At 39.5% G+C, this 20,636-nt stretch overlaps 2 protein-coding genes across 5 annotated transcripts in view; one reads left to right on the forward strand and one right to left on the reverse strand.

Annotated features, from left to right (window-relative positions):
* Positions 1-18,665, reverse strand: part of ARAP2 (ArfGAP with RhoGAP domain, ankyrin repeat and PH domain 2) — a 186,131-nt gene extending 167,466 nt beyond the window's left edge. The window contains exons 1-2 of one of the 4 annotated variants that reach the window (XM_010365834.2): positions 18,321-18,665; positions 2,665-3,725 (exon numbers count right to left, since the gene is read on the reverse strand). In XM_010365834.2, coding sequence (XP_010364136.2) covers positions 2,665-3,566 — 902 coding nt within the window. In that variant the 5' untranslated portion in view covers positions 3,567-3,725; positions 18,321-18,665. The other 3 variants (XM_030921122.1, XM_030921111.1, XM_030921118.1) reach the window with 3 other exon arrangements.
* Positions 18,054-20,636, forward strand: part of LOC115892703 (translation initiation factor IF-2-like) — a 29,999-nt gene continuing 27,416 nt past the window's right edge. The window contains exons 1-3 of the mRNA XM_030914330.1: positions 18,054-18,353; positions 18,396-18,967; positions 19,341-19,475. Of these exons, the coding sequence (XP_030770190.1) occupies positions 18,054-18,353; positions 18,396-18,967; positions 19,341-19,475 (1,007 nt within the window). The remainder of the gene's footprint in view (positions 18,354-18,395; positions 18,968-19,340; positions 19,476-20,636) is intronic.

Here is a 20,636-nt window from a genome sequence, read left to right on the forward strand (position 1 = left end):
GTTTTATTTAAAAAGTCATATTACAACACTTGAAAATCATGGAATTACTATTTGCAACATAGGAAAGGAGTACTAGGAAAAACAAACAGTGAACTCTGAAAATAATTTATTTGCTCATTTTATGATCTGAGCACCAGAAAAGCATTGTTGCTATTAAGTACCACAATCAAAGAAAAGAAAGGTTAGAATAGGTAATCTGGCCTAAAAATCACATGGAAAAAAAAAAGTGCTATGATATAGTTAGTACTAAATTATTTACTACTAATTTTAATGTTGTTTCCACTCTCAAAGACTCAGTCACAAATTGAGTAACGAGCTTTTCATATGATACAAAGTTACATTTATAATGGAAGAAGTTGAAAATATACCACTCTGGCATACTGACTATTTTGAATAAAGGGCATTTAATTCAAGTACTGGAAAACAACAGGTGTAAAAAGAGAACTCTGATCTTCCAGCCTCCTTAAAAGCAGAAGATGAAATTCCCCTGAAAGAAATTAACATCCTGTCCTCAAGGACAGGAAGGCTGAGGCCAAAGAATTCTGTACAGACCTTGTTAAATAACGTATCTTTTAAGCCTCCCCACATAATTTAGTCGGTTTTTCACAACTTAGTTCTCTTTTTGTAATTCATTATTTAAGCATTTCACTCTAACTGCTTATTTGGGTCTTCATCTCTTTATGAGGATTCTCGAGCCATGTAGTACTCGTATTACTTGTATGAAATAAATGTGTATGCTTTTCTCCCGTTAATCTGTTTTATATCCATTTAATTCTCAGGCCCAGCTGGGACCCTAAGAAGAAAGAGGTGGAATTTTGCTGCCCCTATACAACTAAATGAGTATCAAGATTCCCTGTAAAATTCATGAAAATTAGCATGGGCTGTTTGAAACTTAAATCAAATGCTTCTTATGTGAGATGATCCTTTACAGCTACCAAAGGGATTCAATTCTGGCAAAGATGCAGCTTTAATGTGTGTACACATAGTAAACTTTCTGGCATGTCAAAAGCATCTGCCATCTGAAGACTTGTCATTTTTCATTCACTTTCTTTTAATTATTCAAAATTAGCAAACTATTTTAAAGCTAAAGTGTCAAACAAAATGAGTGTCCTTTACAATCCCAATAAATAATCCAATTCTTATAAAGGCAATCAACATTTTCAACAATATTTACTCAATGAGGGGTTAAGGAAGTGGGATCTGGAGTCAGATGTACTGGTAGGAAATCCTAGTTCACTATGTGAATGTGAACTTGGAGAAATTAACCCAAGCCTCAGTTACCTCATAAGTAAAATGGGGTGAACATTTCCTACTCCATGTTCACAGAGACCCTATCAGGGCCACTGTGAACATTAGATAACCCCTGCAAAATTATAAACCAAACTAGTGTTTAATAGATGACACTAGTTGTTTAATAAATGTGTTTAATACATGACACTATATTGATTTTCTAGTAAATACCAGACTTTGCCACTGGTACTAGGGATGTCAAGATAAAGACAAATTAATTAGAGCCTCTGCCATCAAAAGGTTTATGCTCTAATAGGAGATACTTATATTAACAGAGTCTTGTAAATGGTCATGTTTTCTCTCACAAATACTAAATTGCCACCTTTTCTCTTGCAAATACTATTTGCACTGCAATTACCAAAGGTACCTAAGGCCAAGAGAATCAGAGGCAGCCACAGATTCAAAGGGAGTAGGGGGAACAGCAGGCATGGGGAGAAAAGAGGAATCCTGCTGAAACTCCAGCCTGGAGCCTGTGCAGGAAGTGTGTAAAGCATTTAGTGCCACTACAGTAACAGTCAAACTTGAACAGCCTCGTGTCTCAGCAGAGAGACAAGTGTTAACTTTTAATGGGAAAAGCAATATCCTACTCCAACCCTAGAGAAAACCACAACTATTTTAGGTATAACTTTGAGATTCACAAATTCTGAAAGCTAAAGCTGATGACCTCTTTTGCTACAAATTACCTCCTCCCAAACTGTTGAGGTAATCCTCCTGTTACTTCAGGATACCAATGACTTACTACCTGGGTAGAAGAACCACATTGGTAAAGCCCCTCTTTTGGGTCCCAGAGGTCTCATCTCTAGTGAGCCTAGCTTCATACTGAGCTGTCTGTCACCATCTTTTTACATGTGACTTCTACACGAGACTGCAAGTCACCGTATTCCTCTTTGCATCCTTCCTACCAAGCAGTGACTAAACACCAAGTTCAATAGATGTGTGTTGAATTATTACTTGGTGCCAAGCATTGTGCCAGGCAGCAGAGATACAAACATTAAAAACATGTTCTTTGTCAAAGAACAAATCATCTAATGGGGAGACAGAGTCAACATTTCAAATATGAGAACTGCACTAATGGAAAGACTACAATACTAGGTGTTGGGAATTGGTATGGAAAGGAATATCCAGATAGAATTAAGGGAAGGGATGTTCCCCCAATTAAATAGGGAAAAGCTAAAGAGTCCCAGGCATTATAAACTGGAAACAGACTCTGGGAAATAATGTACAATGAGAGGAGGAACATTTTTAAAAGAAAATGTTGCTTGAATAGGTAAATGAATATAGTCAAATTTAGAAAGGAACACTGAAAATATAACTGTTAAAAATCACTAAATTCCCTCAAATTTAATGCTTAGAGCTTATTGTAAAGATTCTTACCTCCCAGAAATTCCTTTTGTTGACCCTGGAATCTCTGGTACAGGCCGATGTCTTAGCAGAAAAGATCGAGATGGTCTTGAAACCAACTTGCTACGACTTCTCATAGGTGCTAGGATTGGTGATGATGGAACATACAAGTCATTTACAATCATTTCTCCTTGAAACTTAAAGAATGGGGATGGTGGTGATCCGTCTAATAAACCATTTGTTCCATTTCCAGAATTCGTTTCTGATGTTGAACAGCCAACAGAAGAAAGGCATTCAGAGTCTGCATTAGGGAGCTTACTGAGATTTTCTGAGATCAATTTAACTTTTTCTGTTTGTTGTTCTTCAATTATGTGATCCATAGTCTTCTTTGTAATCAAAGACTCCATTTTAATATTTTCACTACCAAATAAAGAATCATTCAAAGAACCCAAATTCAGGTGTGGTTCTTCTGCAGTGGGGAAGTCGCGTTTAGGAGGAGACAGCTTATTATCTGATTGAGGATACTGGCTTCTTTCCACACTTGCATCGTCTTCAAGTTTTTTTGTAACAGTCTCCAACTGCGGTGGGCTAGGTGTCTGAACACTACTAGAACTAGAAAGTTCCATGCAGATATTCTGATCAGAAGATGGAACACTGTGATCCTTTGAAGGGTCATCATTCTTCTTTGCTTTATGAACATTTGCATATATTGGAAAATCTTGCATTTTTGACAAGATTATCTGTAACTGTTTAAGTATCCTCCTACGGTGACCTGTAGGTGATATTCCAATTTTCTGTAGCAGGCTGTCATTTATTGCTGCACAGTCCTTCACAGTAGTAAAACCACACTCATGGAAATGTAAGAGATACTGCTCCAAATTAATGCTCATTAGGAAATCTTTTATATCCACATTTACTTCACTGACTGAGGACATAATGGTGGCTTCATTACTAAGTTGAGTTACAAAAAGTGGCACGATGAGATACACACACAAGAAGATGCACTTCTCTGCTGGCTTTTCCTCTATCAATTGTGACAGAAAAGTTTCTTAAAATGTTATTTTCTTCACAGTGACTGCTTTATGTGCTTAAGCCTAGAAAAAAAAATAAAAATGATTAGGCTATTTTAATTATTAAAATCTACTTTTATACACTTTCTCTGAAGAAACAACAGAAATTAGGACACTAACTTTCACTCTGCATTTGGAATCTTTGTGCATTGCTTTGCATGCCCTAGAAAACCAGTTTCTCTGTATGTGAGGGTACAGGACAGAAATGCTATGACAGCATCAAACTATGACTTTCACAAAGGTGAAAAAAAATGACACTGACAGACGTACCGAATAAACATATATCAAAAGCTTTATTCAACTTCTTAATTAAAAATGAGGGAACCAGTAAGTCAGTAAGATTGGATCCAATAGCATTTGTGGAAAAGATTTATATAGTCCATCAGAAAAGGTTTTTTTAAAGTATTAGGATAGCTAGGTTAGATAAAAAACTGTTTAATGTCCTACAGGATAATAAGCCATAACATTTGGGGTTATCTTTTCTACTGGACAAAAATCTATAAGCATACAGGTAACTTCTCAGTGTCTATGTGCTACTCAAATAATAAATAGCCAAGTCAAGCACAGGAATTAAAATTGGGATTAAAATATCTCTAAGGTGGTCTTGTTAAACAATATTCCTGCAAAGGCACTGAAAGAATGTTCTTTTGACTTTCAAGTTTTATGCAATTTTCTTAACAGTAACTGACTATAAACAACTTTCCCTTTCACTGCACTTTCTTTCAAATACTTAAAAAGCAGTCAGAACATATTTCTCAGTTCAATAATTTTCATTTCATAAAAGCAGGCAGCATTATATGTAAACAATAGTGATATACAAGATATGACATTGAATAATCAGCTAATTCTTAAATACATTAGACAACAGAAAATATGCTAATATAAAAGGACAAGGTAAAGGTTTAAGGGTCATGTGTCCTCCAAAGTACACAGCAGATTCATAAAAGTTTATTTTTCTCCCAAACAACATAATTAAACGTTTTTTAAAAGTCCATTTTTCCAGATGCTAATTATACAGGTGTGTTCAGTTTATGAAAATGCATATGTGCAAGTTTCTGTACACTGTGTGTCAACAAAAAAGTACAGAGCAGGCATGACACATATATACTGAAGTAATAAAATGAGACACACCCAAACAAGGAAAATTTCCCTGAGCAGATTTTGATGCAGGACTGAAAAACCCCTTGAAATAGCTCTACAAAAGGCATATCTTGGACTCTGCATATGCTACATGCCAAGTGCCCATAAGCTACTGCTTCAACTATTTTAAAATATCAGCAAGCAGTAACAAACAGGTATAGGATAAAAGGGAAAGCATATATCTTCTTCAGGACACACTGCAGGAGCAGAGAAATAAAAATACAAAATAAATGATGAAAGGCAGGAAATCCCTTTGTCAATAAGACATCCCAGAGTAACACCTAAAATGCTTAAATGTCACACACAAAGAAGTTACACCTCAGCCAGGTGTGGTGGCTCACACCTGTAACCCCAGCACTTTGGGAGGCCAAAGTGGGCAGATCAATTGAGGTCAGGAGATCAAGACCATCCTGGCCAACATGGTGAAACCTTGTCTCTACTAAAAATACAAAAATTAACTGTGTGTGGGGGTGCACGCCTGTAATCCCAGCTACTCGGGAGGCAGAGGCAGGAGAATCACTCGAACTTGGGAGGCAGAGATTGCAGTAAGCTGAGATGGTGCCACTGCACTCCAGCCTGGCGACAGAGCGAGACTCCATCTTAAAGATAGATAGATAGATAGATAGATAGATAGATAGATAGATAGATAGATAGATAGATAGATAGATAGATAGATAGATTTGAAAAAAGAAAAGTTACACCTCAACACTACACACAAATTCAATTCTCAGATAAGCCACTTTTATTCTACACAATTATTTTGCAACAAATGTATTGTCTATTTTTACTAGCATTATCACAGGATGGAAATAATTACTACCAATGGAACAATAAGTGGACATAATGTATTCACCCACTTTAGAATTTATAAACATGATAAATTGGCCAATAACTTGAGAGTATTAGAAGCATTTTCCTTCTGAAGTAGAATAAATTATAAAAAGTCACAGTTTTGCTTACCAGTGTCCACAAAAACGTTAATAGGAGAAAAACAATTTCAATAAAATACATACACACATACACATCAAGAAACCTCCTGACCCATCCCTACCCCAAATCTAAAACCTAGACTGCATTCCCAAGTCCACCTTTGTATTATCCACCACATTTAAGGAAGCAGGTGAGCTCCCGATTTTACTCCTTGCTACTGACAGAATTATGTCCTCTCAAAATTCATATCTTGAAGCCCTAACCTTTACTGTGACTGTACTTGGAGACAGGGCCTCCAAGGAGGGAATTAAGGTTAAGTGAGGTCATCAGGATGGGACCTTGATAAGACAGCACTAGTTTCTTATAAGAGACACCAGCGAGTTTTCTTTCCCTCAGGTCCCAGAGCCCTCTATGTAAGGACATAGGGAAAAGGCGGCTATCTAAGCCAGGAAGAGGAATCTCACTAGGAAAATTATCAGCTGGCAAATGGATCTTGGACTTCTCAACCTCTAGAGCTGTGAGAAAATAAATGTATGTGGTTTAAGCTACATGGTCTGTGGTATTTTGTCATAGCAGCTGAGCTGACTAATACACTTACTCCATCCTTACTGCTTTTGTCATGGTTCCAAACCTCATGACATCTTTTGCCTGGATTATTGCAATGGTCTCTGAACAAATCTCTCAGCCCAGTCTCCATGCATCAGTCAATGAACTATCAAATACACAAACTCGGTATGTAACTCCACATGCTCAACCAGATAAAGTCTATGCTGATATTGCTTATAGTGCCAAATCACATTTTTGTCTCTAGCAATAATAATAGCAGGTGCTATTGATGTAAACAGCAATTATATGTCAGACACCATGCTCATATTTCCTGTGACACAGGAATTCCTCTGTATCAACTACAAGCTCATATTCAACCCTTTCAAACATTCTGCCAATATCCTTCATTCACTTTAGTCCATTCTTGTCAATTATTTCCCTGAGGCAACAAGCTGTTTAGCAGCTCCATGCCTTTTTGCATACACTCTATCTGTTTTCTTAAGCACCATTTAAAATTATAAATAGGCAGGTATTACCTCCTCTGTGAAGGCTTCTTATCAACCCCTCAAAAGAGAATGAATCATTCCTTCCTTAACATACATTTATAATTTCTATACTAGAGCTTTGCAAAGCACTTGGAACATGTTTAAGAGATGTGAGAGAGGCTGATAAAAATGGCAGAAGAGATTGAGAACCCTACTGTATTCGTTTTTTGGTATATATGTGTGTACTTTCATTTTAATACACAGCCCTTTCCTTTCTTTGGCAGATACATATATACTTCCTAGGTGGTCAAATCAAATAAAGATATACCAAAAGCTCTACCCAAAACCATCTCTCTCTATCACTCAACATGCTGAATACAGTTAATGAATCTGTTTCCTTTTCATGCCATGAAAAAGGCTCCCTCCCACAGCCCTAAAATCCTCTCTGCACGTTAATGTCAACTCTGTCCTCCAAATTGCCTGACATTTTAACTGTGTGAACACCCAAGAGTGTTCACAGATTCAGTTCTTTCCTTAGATGCTCTAGCCCCAAGCACATCATTAGATACACAGAGATAATCATGCCTAACTATAAAATTTCAGTATGTGAAAGCTCCTTAATACGAAATTGAGGCTCTCCATGTTTTGACCTTCAATTGCAGTCTATGGCATGTATGCCACACTCTAGATCAGTGACCCTCCAGGTACTGATCTGTGGATCTTCTGTACATCAACAACTGCTGTGGGTCCTAGGAGTCTACACTTGTTACATCCTCCAATTATAACTGGGATGTGTGAAAAAAATGTGGTAATTACAGTTCTAAGTTCTTGAGGCTTCCCAGACATGCTTTACACCAGCCCACCTGAGCCTAAGCTCATCACTATCCTCCTCTTGGATAAAATCCCCCATCTAACATTCTGCACATAAGTTTGCAGTAAGACTAAATTAAAATCCCACCTCCTCCACTTTCTAGCAGTGTAAATATAGGCCCGTGCCTATGTCAATGTCTCCATTTCCTTTCCCATAAAATGGAAATACTCCAGAGTACCAAGCATTGGTGAAGATTAAATGAGATAATCCATCATAAGTGACTCGCACATAGTGCCTAGCATGTACTGATGCTTAGTAAACATTCACTTCGTTGCTGTAATTATTTTCACCACTATAGTCATTGTGTCCCCACAGCTAAATTTTCTGTTCTCTGAGGTCTAAAACACTTTCCTTCACAAGAGTTCTAGTGAACAAGAAATGCATTCTTCTCCGTATTCCTACACTATTTACTTCTTAGAGTGTTGTCGCAGTTCGTTCAGACTGATTTAACAAAATACGAATGCTCTTGGACTTACAATGAAGTTACATCCCAATAAACCCATTGTATACTGCAAATATTATAAGCTGAAAACGTGTGGCTGAGAGGGAGCCAGGCTTGCTGCCACTGCCCAGCATCACTAGAGAAGTGTGGTTTCTCCCAAATGCATATCACATTCACTCCATCATAAAGTCGAAAAATCCCAAGTCAAACCATAATAAGTTGGGGAACATCTGTACCTTAGACTGGATAATTAATAAACAACAAAAATGCATTACTCAGAGTTCTGGAGGATGGGAAGTCCAAGGTCAAGGCGCCTGCAGACATCATAGATAATGCCTTCTATGTGTCCTCATGTGGCAGAAGGTCAAGGGGCAAACAAACAAGCTCCCTCAGGCCTCTCTTCTGAGAAGACTAATTCCATTCAGGACAGCTCTGGCCTCATGACCTAATAACCTCCCCCAAGCCCCACCTCTTAATACCATTCTCTTGAGCAGTCAGGTTTCAACACACAAATCAGGCCACATACATTGAGATCATAGCAAGTGTTTAACTATATTCTGCTGTTCCACAGACAGTGTAATATCAATGCCAAGACTCTGAATCCAGACAACTTGTGTTGAATTCCAATTCCTACACTTACTAGCTTTACTATCTTGTGTATTTAACTTCTCTGTGCTTTAGTTTCTTAGTCAAAAATAATGGGAGTAATATTAGTACCTACTTCATAGGGTTACTGTGAAAATTACATGAGTTAATATATACACAGCACTTATAACAACAACTGGACATTACAAATTCTAAGTAAGTGTTGCCATTATCACTATTATTTTATTATAATAAACTCTGCCAACAGGACAAACCCATATAAGCTGCACAATGAATGTCAGATTACTTGCTTATAAACATGGTGCATCATGTATACACAGTACATGTTTAGAGAATGTATAAATAGTTGGTGTTACAGACATGGCTGTGCATCTCCCCATGCTATCTCAAACCAATTCCACGAGGCGATGAAAGGGAAGTAACATTCAGGAGCACTTGTTACATGCCCAGCTTACCATATCACTCAATGAACAGCACCTTGTTACTTTACTGTGCTATGCCTTTAAACTATATCCTGAATTCAGTAACACTATCTATCTCCCCTGCTCACATTCCAGCCTAAGCCACCATCATCTCTCTCTTAGACCACTGCAATAGCCTCTTAGACTGATATTCCTGATTCTGTCCTGGCTCCCTCTCCCCAACACAGTAGATTCTCACTACAGGAGCCAGAATGATTAATGTCATAAGAAAAGTCACACCATATCACTCCCTATGACTTCCAAACTTAATCTTCCCTGACTTTTACCCTCCATCACTTGACAGCCTCAGAGCCAGCCTCCTTTCTGTTCCTTCCTCAGACCTTACCTCTTGATCTTGTCTCTTTCTAACCTTCTTCTCCAGCATACACCCATGTCTCCAGTCACTCCATCACTTTGGTATGTCTCTGCTCAAATGCACCCTCTTCAGAGAGGTGGTCCCTCCCTAATCTATGCTATACAAGCATGCCTTGTGACTCACCATCCCTTATCCTTGCTTTATCTGTCTCCATGGCATCTACTACTGCTGATATCTGTTGACTGTTCCAAGAAGGCAGGGATCTTGTCTACTGTTCACTGCTCAGCTCAATAAATGTTTGCTGAATAACTTCTTCCTTGCTTTGTGATGAGGAGTGGAAGGTGCACATTGTTTTAAAATGTTGTCTATTTAAGTAATCAAACTAGTATGGAGCATATTGATTTCAAGCACAGATTTCTCCAATTCATCTAACCTTAACAGAGGTCCTCAAATCAGGAGTTGAGTGTGAGGGGTCGGCCAGGAGGTATCAGTTAGAAACATCCTAAACCATCTGTGGGACTTTTAAAAACTCATGGGTTGGGCCAGGCTGGGTGAGGTGGCTCATGCCTGTAATTGCAGCACTTTGGGAGGCAGAGGTGGGCGGATTGCTAGAGCCCAGGATTTCCAGAACAGCCTGGGTGACATGGCGAAACTGTCTCTAACCAAAATATACAAACATTAGCTGGGTGTGGTGGTGCACACCTGTAGTCCCAGCTACTCAGAAGGTTGAGGTTGGAGGATGGCTTGAGCTCAGGAGGAGGAGGTTTCAGTGAGCTGAGATTGCACCACTCATCTCCAGTCTGGGCAACAGAGGCAGACCCTGTCTCAACTAATAGTAATAGTAATAGTAATAATAATAATAACAATAATAGGTTGGACAAGCTTCCCCCTCCTAATGTCTTGAATAAGGAAAGTCACTACAGTAAGCCCCTCCCAAACTCCCTCCCCATCACCCATTACCAGTAGAGCTTTGTCATCAATCTCCTAGTTGAACAAGGAAAGCAAAACACTGAAAACCAAGGGTTACTTCATTAAACCATGATGTCATTCAGACAACTTCTAGAATCACCTTTGCCTGACTATATGTGACAGGATGGAAAACAGCACAGTACAATTGTATCAGTCATATGATCAATCCATTAAAACAAAAAGGGAGCATATCACTGAAAAATCAGAAACACATTCTTAGCAAAGTTAGAAACTTTGTGAGAAAATGGGCTTAATAGTAGTCAGAGGATCAATATAGATTTACAAATTAGGCTGCTAAATGAATAATGAAACTTTTCAACATTTTCAATACAAGTCTTACAAATTCCAATAACAATGAGAGCTGGTTGTATTCCAGAACAGTGGTTCCCAATGGATTGGAACTATATCCCTTGATTAGATTCAGAGATATGTGAGAAAATGCTTTCACTGGTCTTAATGACTAAGTGATGCCAGTAGACAGAAAAAGTGTGACATTCTGCGATAATACCCAAGTAAAAAATTCAATTATGATTTTTACTCCTTCAACTCTCTATAATTAATCAGTTCCCAGTATGGCACCCAATACTACAGATGATAAAAAAGAAAAGTGTCCCTGCCTTCAAGTGTCCCTGTAATACACCACTTCAGTTTGATGTGTGTCCATGTACGTGTCTAAACCTAGAAGTCTACATATATTTACATTTAAGTGTCCAAGAGTTAAGAGGCAATGACAAATTAAGGGAGAACATTTTTGTAACTGCTATATAAAGCAGTGGTAATATAGAATTGAGTTTATCAAAATTTATTGTTGCATCTGTAATTGTAGAAAGGTAGCTCATGCAGGACTACAGTACAGCTGATATAATGCAACAATATGAAGCCAAAATCAAATAACAAATTATTATTTGCTAATAAATTTATTGTGGAGAAATCACTAATTCCTTGGAAAATTGGAAGTCTCCATATGGACAACATGCTGAACTAACTAGTTGAGGGTACAGGTCTTCTAGAAGTCCAACTGATATGGATTGGGTGTTTTGTCCCCTCCAAATTTCACATGGAAATGTGACCTCTGATATTGGAGGCAGGTCTAGGAGGGGACCCTCTCAGTGAGAGGTCATGGGGGTGGATCCCTGATGAATGGTTTGTGTGGTCTTTATGGTAATGAGTGAGTTCTCTATGAGTTCATGCAAGATCTACTTGTTCAAAAGAGCCTGGCACCCCCTCCTTCTCTTGTTCCTTCCTGGCATCTGATATGCTAGCTTCCCCTTTGCCTTCCACTATGACTGTAAGCTTCCTGAGGCCTCACGATAAGCTGAGTGGATGCCAGTTCCATACTTGTGCAGCCTACAGAACTGTGAGCCAAATAAATCTGTTTTCTTTATAAATTACCCAGTCTCAGGTATTCCTTTATAGCAATACAAATGGACTAATACACCACCTTTGCTTCAGTACAAAATACAGAAATAGGTTATTGTGTTATTTGCACATTGAGCAAACTACTATCAAGATAATCACTTCAGGTACTGACAAAAACATGTTCAATTTGACTCTTCCCCAGAACCATGTAGAAGAGGAAGTATTTTAGAGAAAATATGCTTATGGTTGCATTCTTTCCTCTGTCCCACAGTATAGAGCAGACTGCAAAAGGATGAAGGTCAGGCCTACTAACTTATTTTTCTAGTCTGAGTGCTTAGCCCCCAGAAAAAGTATAAAACTGGTCATTTGGTATCTGTCTCCTCCACCATCCATTCACCTACATTAGTGTGGCAACATCAGCCCCATTAAACCCCTTACAGGAAGCCCAGTTCCCTCAATGTGGTCATCTCTTTTAATTGAGGTCACTCACGGGCTCTTACCTCCTCTGCCCCTGTTCTCTACCTCAACCACTACTCCTTTCCCATCCAACAAAACACATCCATCTTCTTTCGTTCTCCCTCAGAATTGCATTGCTAATAATAATAGCCAATAGTTGTGGAGTATTTGCAAACCATTTGTGTAGGATCTCATTTACTCCTCACAGCTTCAGGGAGGAAAATCCCATGCTGAATGTCACGCAATAGATAAACAGTGGAAACACTAATTTAAGTGTTTCTGAGAGTCAGACTCCACAACTTGTGCTGTAAACTGTAATGCCTCATAGTAGATATAAAATTGATTTAATAGTAAAGAGGTAGCAAAGACTTAATAGTCTCCCTCTCCTTTGTCTAGCTATTCATAAGTGCTTATATTCACACTAGGGAAATGCTGTTTAAATATACCATATCTTGCAAATTCAAGTTGTATACGCCATTTAAGTTTGATGTGTCCATGTACGTGGCTAAACCTGGAAGCCTACATTCATTTACATTTAATTGCCTGAGAGTTACAGCCAATGACAAATTAAGGGAGAACATCTTTGTAATTGCTATATAAAGCAATGGTAATGTAGAATTTCATCTATTAAAATCTATTTTGCATCTATCACTGCAGAAAGACAGCTAACACAGGACTATAGTACAATTGATAGAGTGCAACAATATGAAGCCAAAATCAAATAACCAAATATGACCAAAAGAAGTAGTCACTGCCCACATGAAGTCAATGGTTATTGTAAAAAAAAAAAAAAAAAAAAAAAAAAATACAAATACAAATCTGCTTGAGAAGAAAATAAAGTATTAAAGCCAGGCATGGTGGCTCACGCCTGTAACCCCAGCACACTTTGGGAGGCCCAGACGGGTGGATTACCTGAGGTCAGGAGTTTGAGACCAGCCTGGCCAACATGGTAAAATCCCATCTCTACTAAAAACACAAAAGTTAGCTGGACATGGTGGAACACGCCTGTAATCCCAGCTACTTAGGAGGCTGAGGCATGAGAATCGCTTGAACCCAGGGGGCGGAGGTTGCAGTGAGCCAATATCACGCCACTACAGGGACAGAGCAAGATGTTGTCACAAGAAAAAAAAAGGAGAAGAAGAAGAAAGAAGAAGAAAAAAGAAGAAAGAAGAAGAAAGTATTAATACAAAAAAGATACCTGACTATGGTCTTAAAGGTTTAATATTAAATGTAGTGCAAAAGTAGATAAGGAGTGGAAGCAACCCAGATGTCTATGAATGGATGAATGGATAAAGAAAGTGTAGTATATATACAAAATGAAATACTAAGAAGCCTTAAAAAGGAGTGAAATACTGTCATATGCTACAATATAGATGAACCCTGAGGGTCATTATGCTAAGTGAAAAACCAGTCATAAAACAGACAAATATATGATTCCACTTACATTAGGTATCTACCATAGTCAAATTCATAGAAAGTAGAACCGTGGCTACCAGAGAGGGAAAGAGAGGTAAGGAGTTGTTTAACAAGCATAGAGTTTCAGTTCTACCAACTGGAAATGGTCTGGAGATCTGTTTCCCAGCAATGTAAATATACTTAGCGTTACTCAACTACACACTTAAAAATCATTAAGATGGTAAATTTTATAGTATGTGTTCTTTTTACCCAGTAAAAAAGGAGATCAGAAGACAGACCAGAAGATTTGGGCCAGCGTCTCAACTCTTATTCAAACTGAAATCCCTGTACATCCTTGGACTTTTTTGCTCTCGTTTGGGAGCCAATTCAAGCCTTCCAAGTGTGGTAACACCACACTCATGAGGCTTCCCTGCCTATCCCATCCCTCCTCAATCCCTTATTAGTTCCGCCCAGGCAGTAAGGATATGCCGAATTCCAGTCCAGGCTTCCCCACTTTTTAACTATGTATCTTGATTAAGTTATTTAACTTTCTGAAGCTTGTTTTTCTCATTATAAAACAAGGGTAATATACCCCATATTGTGTAGTATTTCTATTAGAATTAAACAAGTCAAATATTTAAGATATATAAGACTATCTGACATGAGTTACAACTGCACCATAAATGTTGGCTATTATTAATTTACCCATTGTATACAATATTGCCTTTGATCATATTCATACCACTCTATTGCACTCGGTTTGAATGGAATTCTTCTGTCTGTGTAGTAATACTACATTCCTTTAAATTATCACTGTAAATCATTCTTCTAATAAATCCACAATGCACCTAACACAGCAGTTAACATAGTTTTATTAATGTAGTAATGTATAGATGTAGTTAGAGTTGTAAGAATTATGACAATTTCACCTGAAGACTTAACACCTGGGACACAAAGCACAGCGATTTACCAGGGATTCCAGCTGTGCCATGTGCTACCTGTGTGGCCTTGGGAGAATTCCTCTCTTTTCCTGAGCCTCACTGTTGTCATTTGTAAGCAGGGAAAGTAATAGTGCCTACCTCACGGGGCTATTTTGAGGATGAAATGAGCCCATATGCATTAAGATCTTAGAACAGTGCCTGGTAAGCAACAAGCATTTAATTAGTGTCTTCTGGATAAATAATAATGGAAATTTTAGCTGAAAATAGGTAGGCTCTGAGCAAAATCATTTCGTAGCTTGGATCAAGGAGTAAGGATTTTCTAAGCTGTGTTTTAATTATTTTACTTATAGTGCAATCTGAAAAACACAACAAAAAAAAAAAACTAAAACTTAACATTAATTTCCATCCAGTGAAAACCACAAGTGCTAATTCCTTTACTTAGTAAAACAACATATTAGTAGCACAGGAGATACCTAGGTTTAGGTGTTCTGGATAATATCACAAAAGTTAAATGCCTGATAATCTCCTTAACTTCTGTAAGTCTTTTGTCTTTCAAGCTGTCCATCCAGATTTTAAGTTAATTCATTAGGATTTGAGAATTTTTTTTAAAAAATTCTAATGGAGAGATCCCTAAGGTAGAACCATAATTCTTGGGATATCGGAGGATGATTTATTCTTCCAGAGTTTCTACAAAAGCAGAATTTTAAAACTTTTGTATAAATGTATACTCCACCATTTTTCTCAATGTATGTCATATTTTTAGACAAACAACCAGATGTTTCAGAATAGCCTACTGTGAGTGTTTCCTCTCTTTGCATTTATAAATAGTACCCTGACCTCTTTTCCAACTGAGTTTGAGGGTTTATTCCTATTGGTTTAGCAACTGTCAAAGTTTCTTTTTCTTATAAAAACAAAGTATTTCAGAAAATGTCTCCTACCTTACTCGTCCATTTTTTCTTACATGTATTCATTCAATATACATTAAGCAAGGCAACTCACTCCAAGATAAGGCAGGGAGATATTTGGCGTTCAAGATAACAGCATCTACTATCTGATTTGACAACAGTGCTAAGGGCTAAAAAGAAAGTGAAGATACAGTCTTCCTTCCAATAGTTTACAATCTAAAAGGGTAGATTAGACATGACTATAAGAAAAGAAAAATGGCATATATATGAACAATCAGTTCATTACTACTCAGTAAGTGCCAATAAAGAATACCAAAAACACCACAAAAAACAACCTTTTGCAAAGAATTTGATATATTCCAAAAAAGCACTTAAATTGTCATAGTGAGAAAAATCCAATTTTATGACCTTAATTTCCACATGGTTTTATATTTTAGCATTGTTTTAAATACATAGAGAAGTGGCCCCATCATCCTTCATGAGTTCTCAGGAACTCTAAAAAAACCCTCAAATCTCCCCCCCAAAATGACTACTTCAACCCAAATGAGGCCTCCTTTGTTTTCTCTGCAGCATGGGTAAATAAGTAAGCTTGTGCCGAACAGAAACTGAAACAAAATTTCACAGGACAACTTTCTAACTAGAAGGGATCACGTGAGGAGAATACCATTGAGTACTGTTTCATTTAAAGACAGAAACAAGTGAGCAAAATGGTTTAACTACCATTACATATTTAATCTGGCCAATACTTAGAAGTAATAACTAATATGATAAATTACAAGGTCCAGAACTTTGCAGAAAAGATTAAGACAGCCTCTCATAGCCTCTAATCTTACATCCACCGTATGTGGTCAAAGCTAAGACATATTTCCCAGATTATTAAGAAGTTCTCTACCTAATTAATATTTCACCAAGAATTCCCAAAATTCTTACAACATAGCATGTGCAAAGATTGTATCCAAGAAATGTATCAATAAATAAATGAAGGCAGGTGGAAATGTGTGCTAAAAGAAAACTATTAAAGCAATGACTATCATTTATACTTAGCGTTTGTATAGTCACTTTCACCAAACTTTCTCCCAGCTGCAGGGAGGTAGGTTAGAAAGTAACAAAACAAAACAATAACAACAACAACAACAAAAAACCTTCTCATATACCATGAAGTCTATAGCTCAGAATCCTAACTAGACTTTAAACACCTCATAGTTTCAATGCATTAATGTAAAAGTTCTTCAGAAAACTGTAATTCATTATAATCTGAGTTCTATACTTACCCACAGTATCCAAGAATAGTTGGATCTGATAAGTATTATTGCATACCCATGAGCCTTACACTGCAAGAAGCTTGCAGTGACATTAGAAAAACAAGAATTTGTTTTTAAATGTACCATCAGCTTCTCCTTTTACAGATAAGCCACATAAAATCTGACAGGTTTACAGAGGAAGGAAAAAATACAAACACATGCACACCCATATAAATAAGTTTTAACAAGCTCTGTCACCCTCTAGGTATATTTTAATTTAAATAAATCTCTGAGTACTGACAAATCTATATAAAACCCTCTTCGTGTTAGGAACCACCTTAAATGTGTATGTGTTAAATATGTTTGGAAAGAAGCCAGGAAGATATTTGCACTTAACCCTAGCCTAGTTCCATGACCCACTTTTTTTTCTTCTTTAAACGTTGTTGGACAAAGAATATCGTGAGCATTTTCTCTCAGTATTTCTCCTGTAAATGTATGGAAGTCATCAATAAGAGTTTAAAGGTATTTCTCTTTTTTCCTTAAAAAAGTTAGCTTCCTTTTTAAACACCCATAACTTCGTCTTCCAATTACTTATGGGCAAAGTTCCATGAGCCCGTGGGGGTGTAGAGTGCTTTTTAAGTGCAGGAAAATCAATACTCAGCTTGTAAGTACAATACTATTATTGGCAATAACAATGACATCCTATTAAATGTACTTTTAAAAATAGCTTATTTTCAATACACTTCTTGTTTAAAAAAAAAAAAAGAAAAGAGAAGAAAAGAAAAGAATTTGTTATCAGGATACCTATCTTACAAGAGCCTAAGATGTCATTATTCCACACAAACTAGTTTATTTTCTTGTATTTTCCTCTGATTATCAAAGGCTATATAATTCCACGAACCCTTTCCCCAAATCAAAATAACTCTAGATCACCTCAAGGTGGGAGAAGTGTTTAAGAAAACAAGCCAGAATGAGAGAAAATAAAACTTACTTTATTAAATAGGATGGTCACCACTTCTCCCAAGGGAACTGTCTCCATAAGTAAACAAGAAAGATCAATCTGGTAAACTCACTGCATACAGGTTTCCGTGTAAGGTATCGGGTTCAGGCAGGTGGAGGCCAAATGATCGTAATTAAAGTTAATTAACAGGCCAGTCGTCTTAACGTGGATAACAAGCAGGGTGCGGGGCAGCACAGACACCCAGGCAAAGTCATGATCTCTACCGAGTAAATAATTTGGTGCCTGAAACTCACTACAGCTTCTTCTTCTTTGGAGGTGGGGGAGAGGAATGGAGGGAATGTCTAGCTGTCTACCCGGATCGTCACCCTCCCGGGTCAAATCCCAGAAGTGGAGTTCTTGGATCACTTACCGGCTTCTGGTTTTCCTTTCAGACGCCCACACGCGAAATCCAAGGGGCGGACACCAGCGCCCAGCACTTTGCGCTCAGGAAATTTACCCGGTGAAGTGTCGAAAAGCCCCAACCCCTTCAGACAGGGTCCTCCCACCCCGGCGCTGGCCATCCCGGCCCAGCCCTCCCGAGGCCCTGGGTACTCGCCTTGCGCGCGGGTCGCGGAGTTCTAAAAGCGAGGTGAGGCGGTGCTGGGAAGCCCAGCGCCAGCGTCTCTCCTAGCCTTGGGCGCTCAGTCCTCGCCACTCTGCCGGAGGCGCCAGGCCTCCTCCTTCCCGGTCCCCGCCGGCTGTCCGCAGCCGCCTCTGCTGCCTGGCGGCTGCCGCACGGGCGGCGCTGTTAGTGGGGCCGGCGCGTCGCGGCCGCGGCACCTGGAGGCGGGGAGCGCGGAGAGCGCGGGCCGCGGACCCGCGCTCAGCTCCGGAAACGCCGAGCCCGGCGCCCGCGCCTTGCTCAGGTGCTCCAGCGCCTCGCCTCGGCAGTCGCTTCCTCTCGGCCCGCGGGGGCGGGGAGCAGGCGACCCGCGCGGGGGAAGCCGGAGCTCAACGGCGGGGGCGGCCCAGCCGGCCGCCCTGGTTCCGCAGCATAGTTGGGCGACTGACTCAGACCGCCGCGATTTGGCCGCGCCTGGCACCCTCGCCACCTGGCGCACCTTGGCCCGGAGGCGCCAGACCCCGCTGGGGAAGCTGCGGGGGCGCGTCCTGGAGCCCAGAGCGACAAGGGCATTACCCACCTTCCCGGGACGGAGATGCCCAGGACCTTGTGTTGGCTCCTCCTGGCCAGTGGGTTTGTCTGTGCGTACTCATGGGGGGTTGAATGTCAAATGGGCGGAACCTCGCCACGACTGATTATTAGTATTACTCTTCCAAGTACTTAAAGTGTTATCTCAGCGTTTCCCAAACTGAAGACTCATCTAGGGCACTAATTTCCCCAGGCTGCTTCTATGTAAATTTGTTCCTTCTTGCACCTGTGATGGTTAGATCCCAGAGGGCCATTTCCCCTTTGACTTGGACTCTGACAAAGGAGGCAGCGAACGAAAATAGGGGATCCCAAGGAACCCTTGTAGACCTCCAAATACCTAAGCGTCTGTAAAACCCAGTTGTTTGCGAGTGAGTTCACAAACCAACTACTTTTTTTTTTTTTTTTTTTTTTTTTTTTTTGAAACAGGGTCTCACTTTGTCACCCAGGCTGGAGTGTAGTGGTGCAGTCTCGGCTCATTGGGCCCCCTCCTCTGCGTCCAAGCTATCCTCCCACATCAGCCTTCCAAGCAGCTGGGATTACAGAGGCGCACCATCAGCCAAGGTAATATATATATATATAGTGTTTTTGGTATAGACTGGGTTTCGCCTTGTTACCCAGGCTGGTCTCAAACTCCTGACCTCAAGTGATCCACCTGCCTCGGCCTCCCAAAGTGCTGGGATTACAGACCTGAGACACTGCCCCCTACCAGCCTTTTTTTTTTTTTTTTTTTTTTTTTTTTTTTTTAAGTAAATAAACGTCTCCCACAGACTACCTGAAATTCTCTTCATTAAAAGGTGAAATGTATTTATCTTTCGCCTGTTCCTGTTGATGGAAGTGCAGCAATTAAGGAAAGTGCAGACCTTCTTATGAAAATGAGATAATTGGTGAAGTGCCGAAAGAGAGGGGCTTCCCAGGAACCTGGGCCCTCAGGATTCTTCACTCATCACCTTCACCCACACTACCTGCCCAAAAGCACCGTCTTTCCCTGGGGAGACTCTGAAGCAGCTCTGTCTTGCTAGAGATACCAAATATCCAGTTCCTTTTGAACTTAATACCTCATAGCCGACCTCATTTCCACCAGGAAAGTTTTATTGACATTTTCCAAACCACGGAAACTATTCCTTTGGATTTCTATAGCATTTATAGGAGGAATTTTATTTATGTGGCTCTTTTCTGTCTTCATTTTGGGGGGTGGGGGTGTGTGTTTTCTTTTCCCCTTTTCCCTCTCCAAATTCTCACATACTTCTCATTTATCTCTTTTTTGTTTTTGTTTTCAACTGAGTACCGCCGTGTCGCCCACGCTGGAGCGTGGAGAACTGTGGTGCTATCTCAGCTCACTGCAGCCTCCGCCTTTTGGGTTCAAGCCATTCTCCCGCCTCAGCCTCCTGAGTAGCTAGGATTACAGCCATGCACCACCACGCCCAGCTAATTTTCGTATTTTTAGTAGACTCAGGGTTTCACCATGTTGGCCAGGGTGGTCTGAAACTCCTGGCATCAAGTGATTCGCCTGCCTCTGCCTCCCGAAGTGCTGAGATTACAGGCGTGAGCCACCGCGCCTGGCTCTATTTTTATCATTGTAACCCATCTAAACAAGGTGGGTTATAAATAAAAATTATTCGATCAGTTATGTCTGGGAGGTTCAAGCAGCGCTGTGTCCTCAAGTTACTTTGCTTGCTAGATTTTATAAAGTAATTGAGAAATTGTCTTTCTCCCTCTTCGCAA

Source organism: Rhinopithecus roxellana, chromosome 2, assembly GCF_007565055.1.
Source record: "Rhinopithecus roxellana isolate Shanxi Qingling chromosome 2, ASM756505v1, whole genome shotgun sequence".
NCBI lineage: Eukaryota > Metazoa > Chordata > Mammalia > Primates > Cercopithecidae > Rhinopithecus > Rhinopithecus roxellana.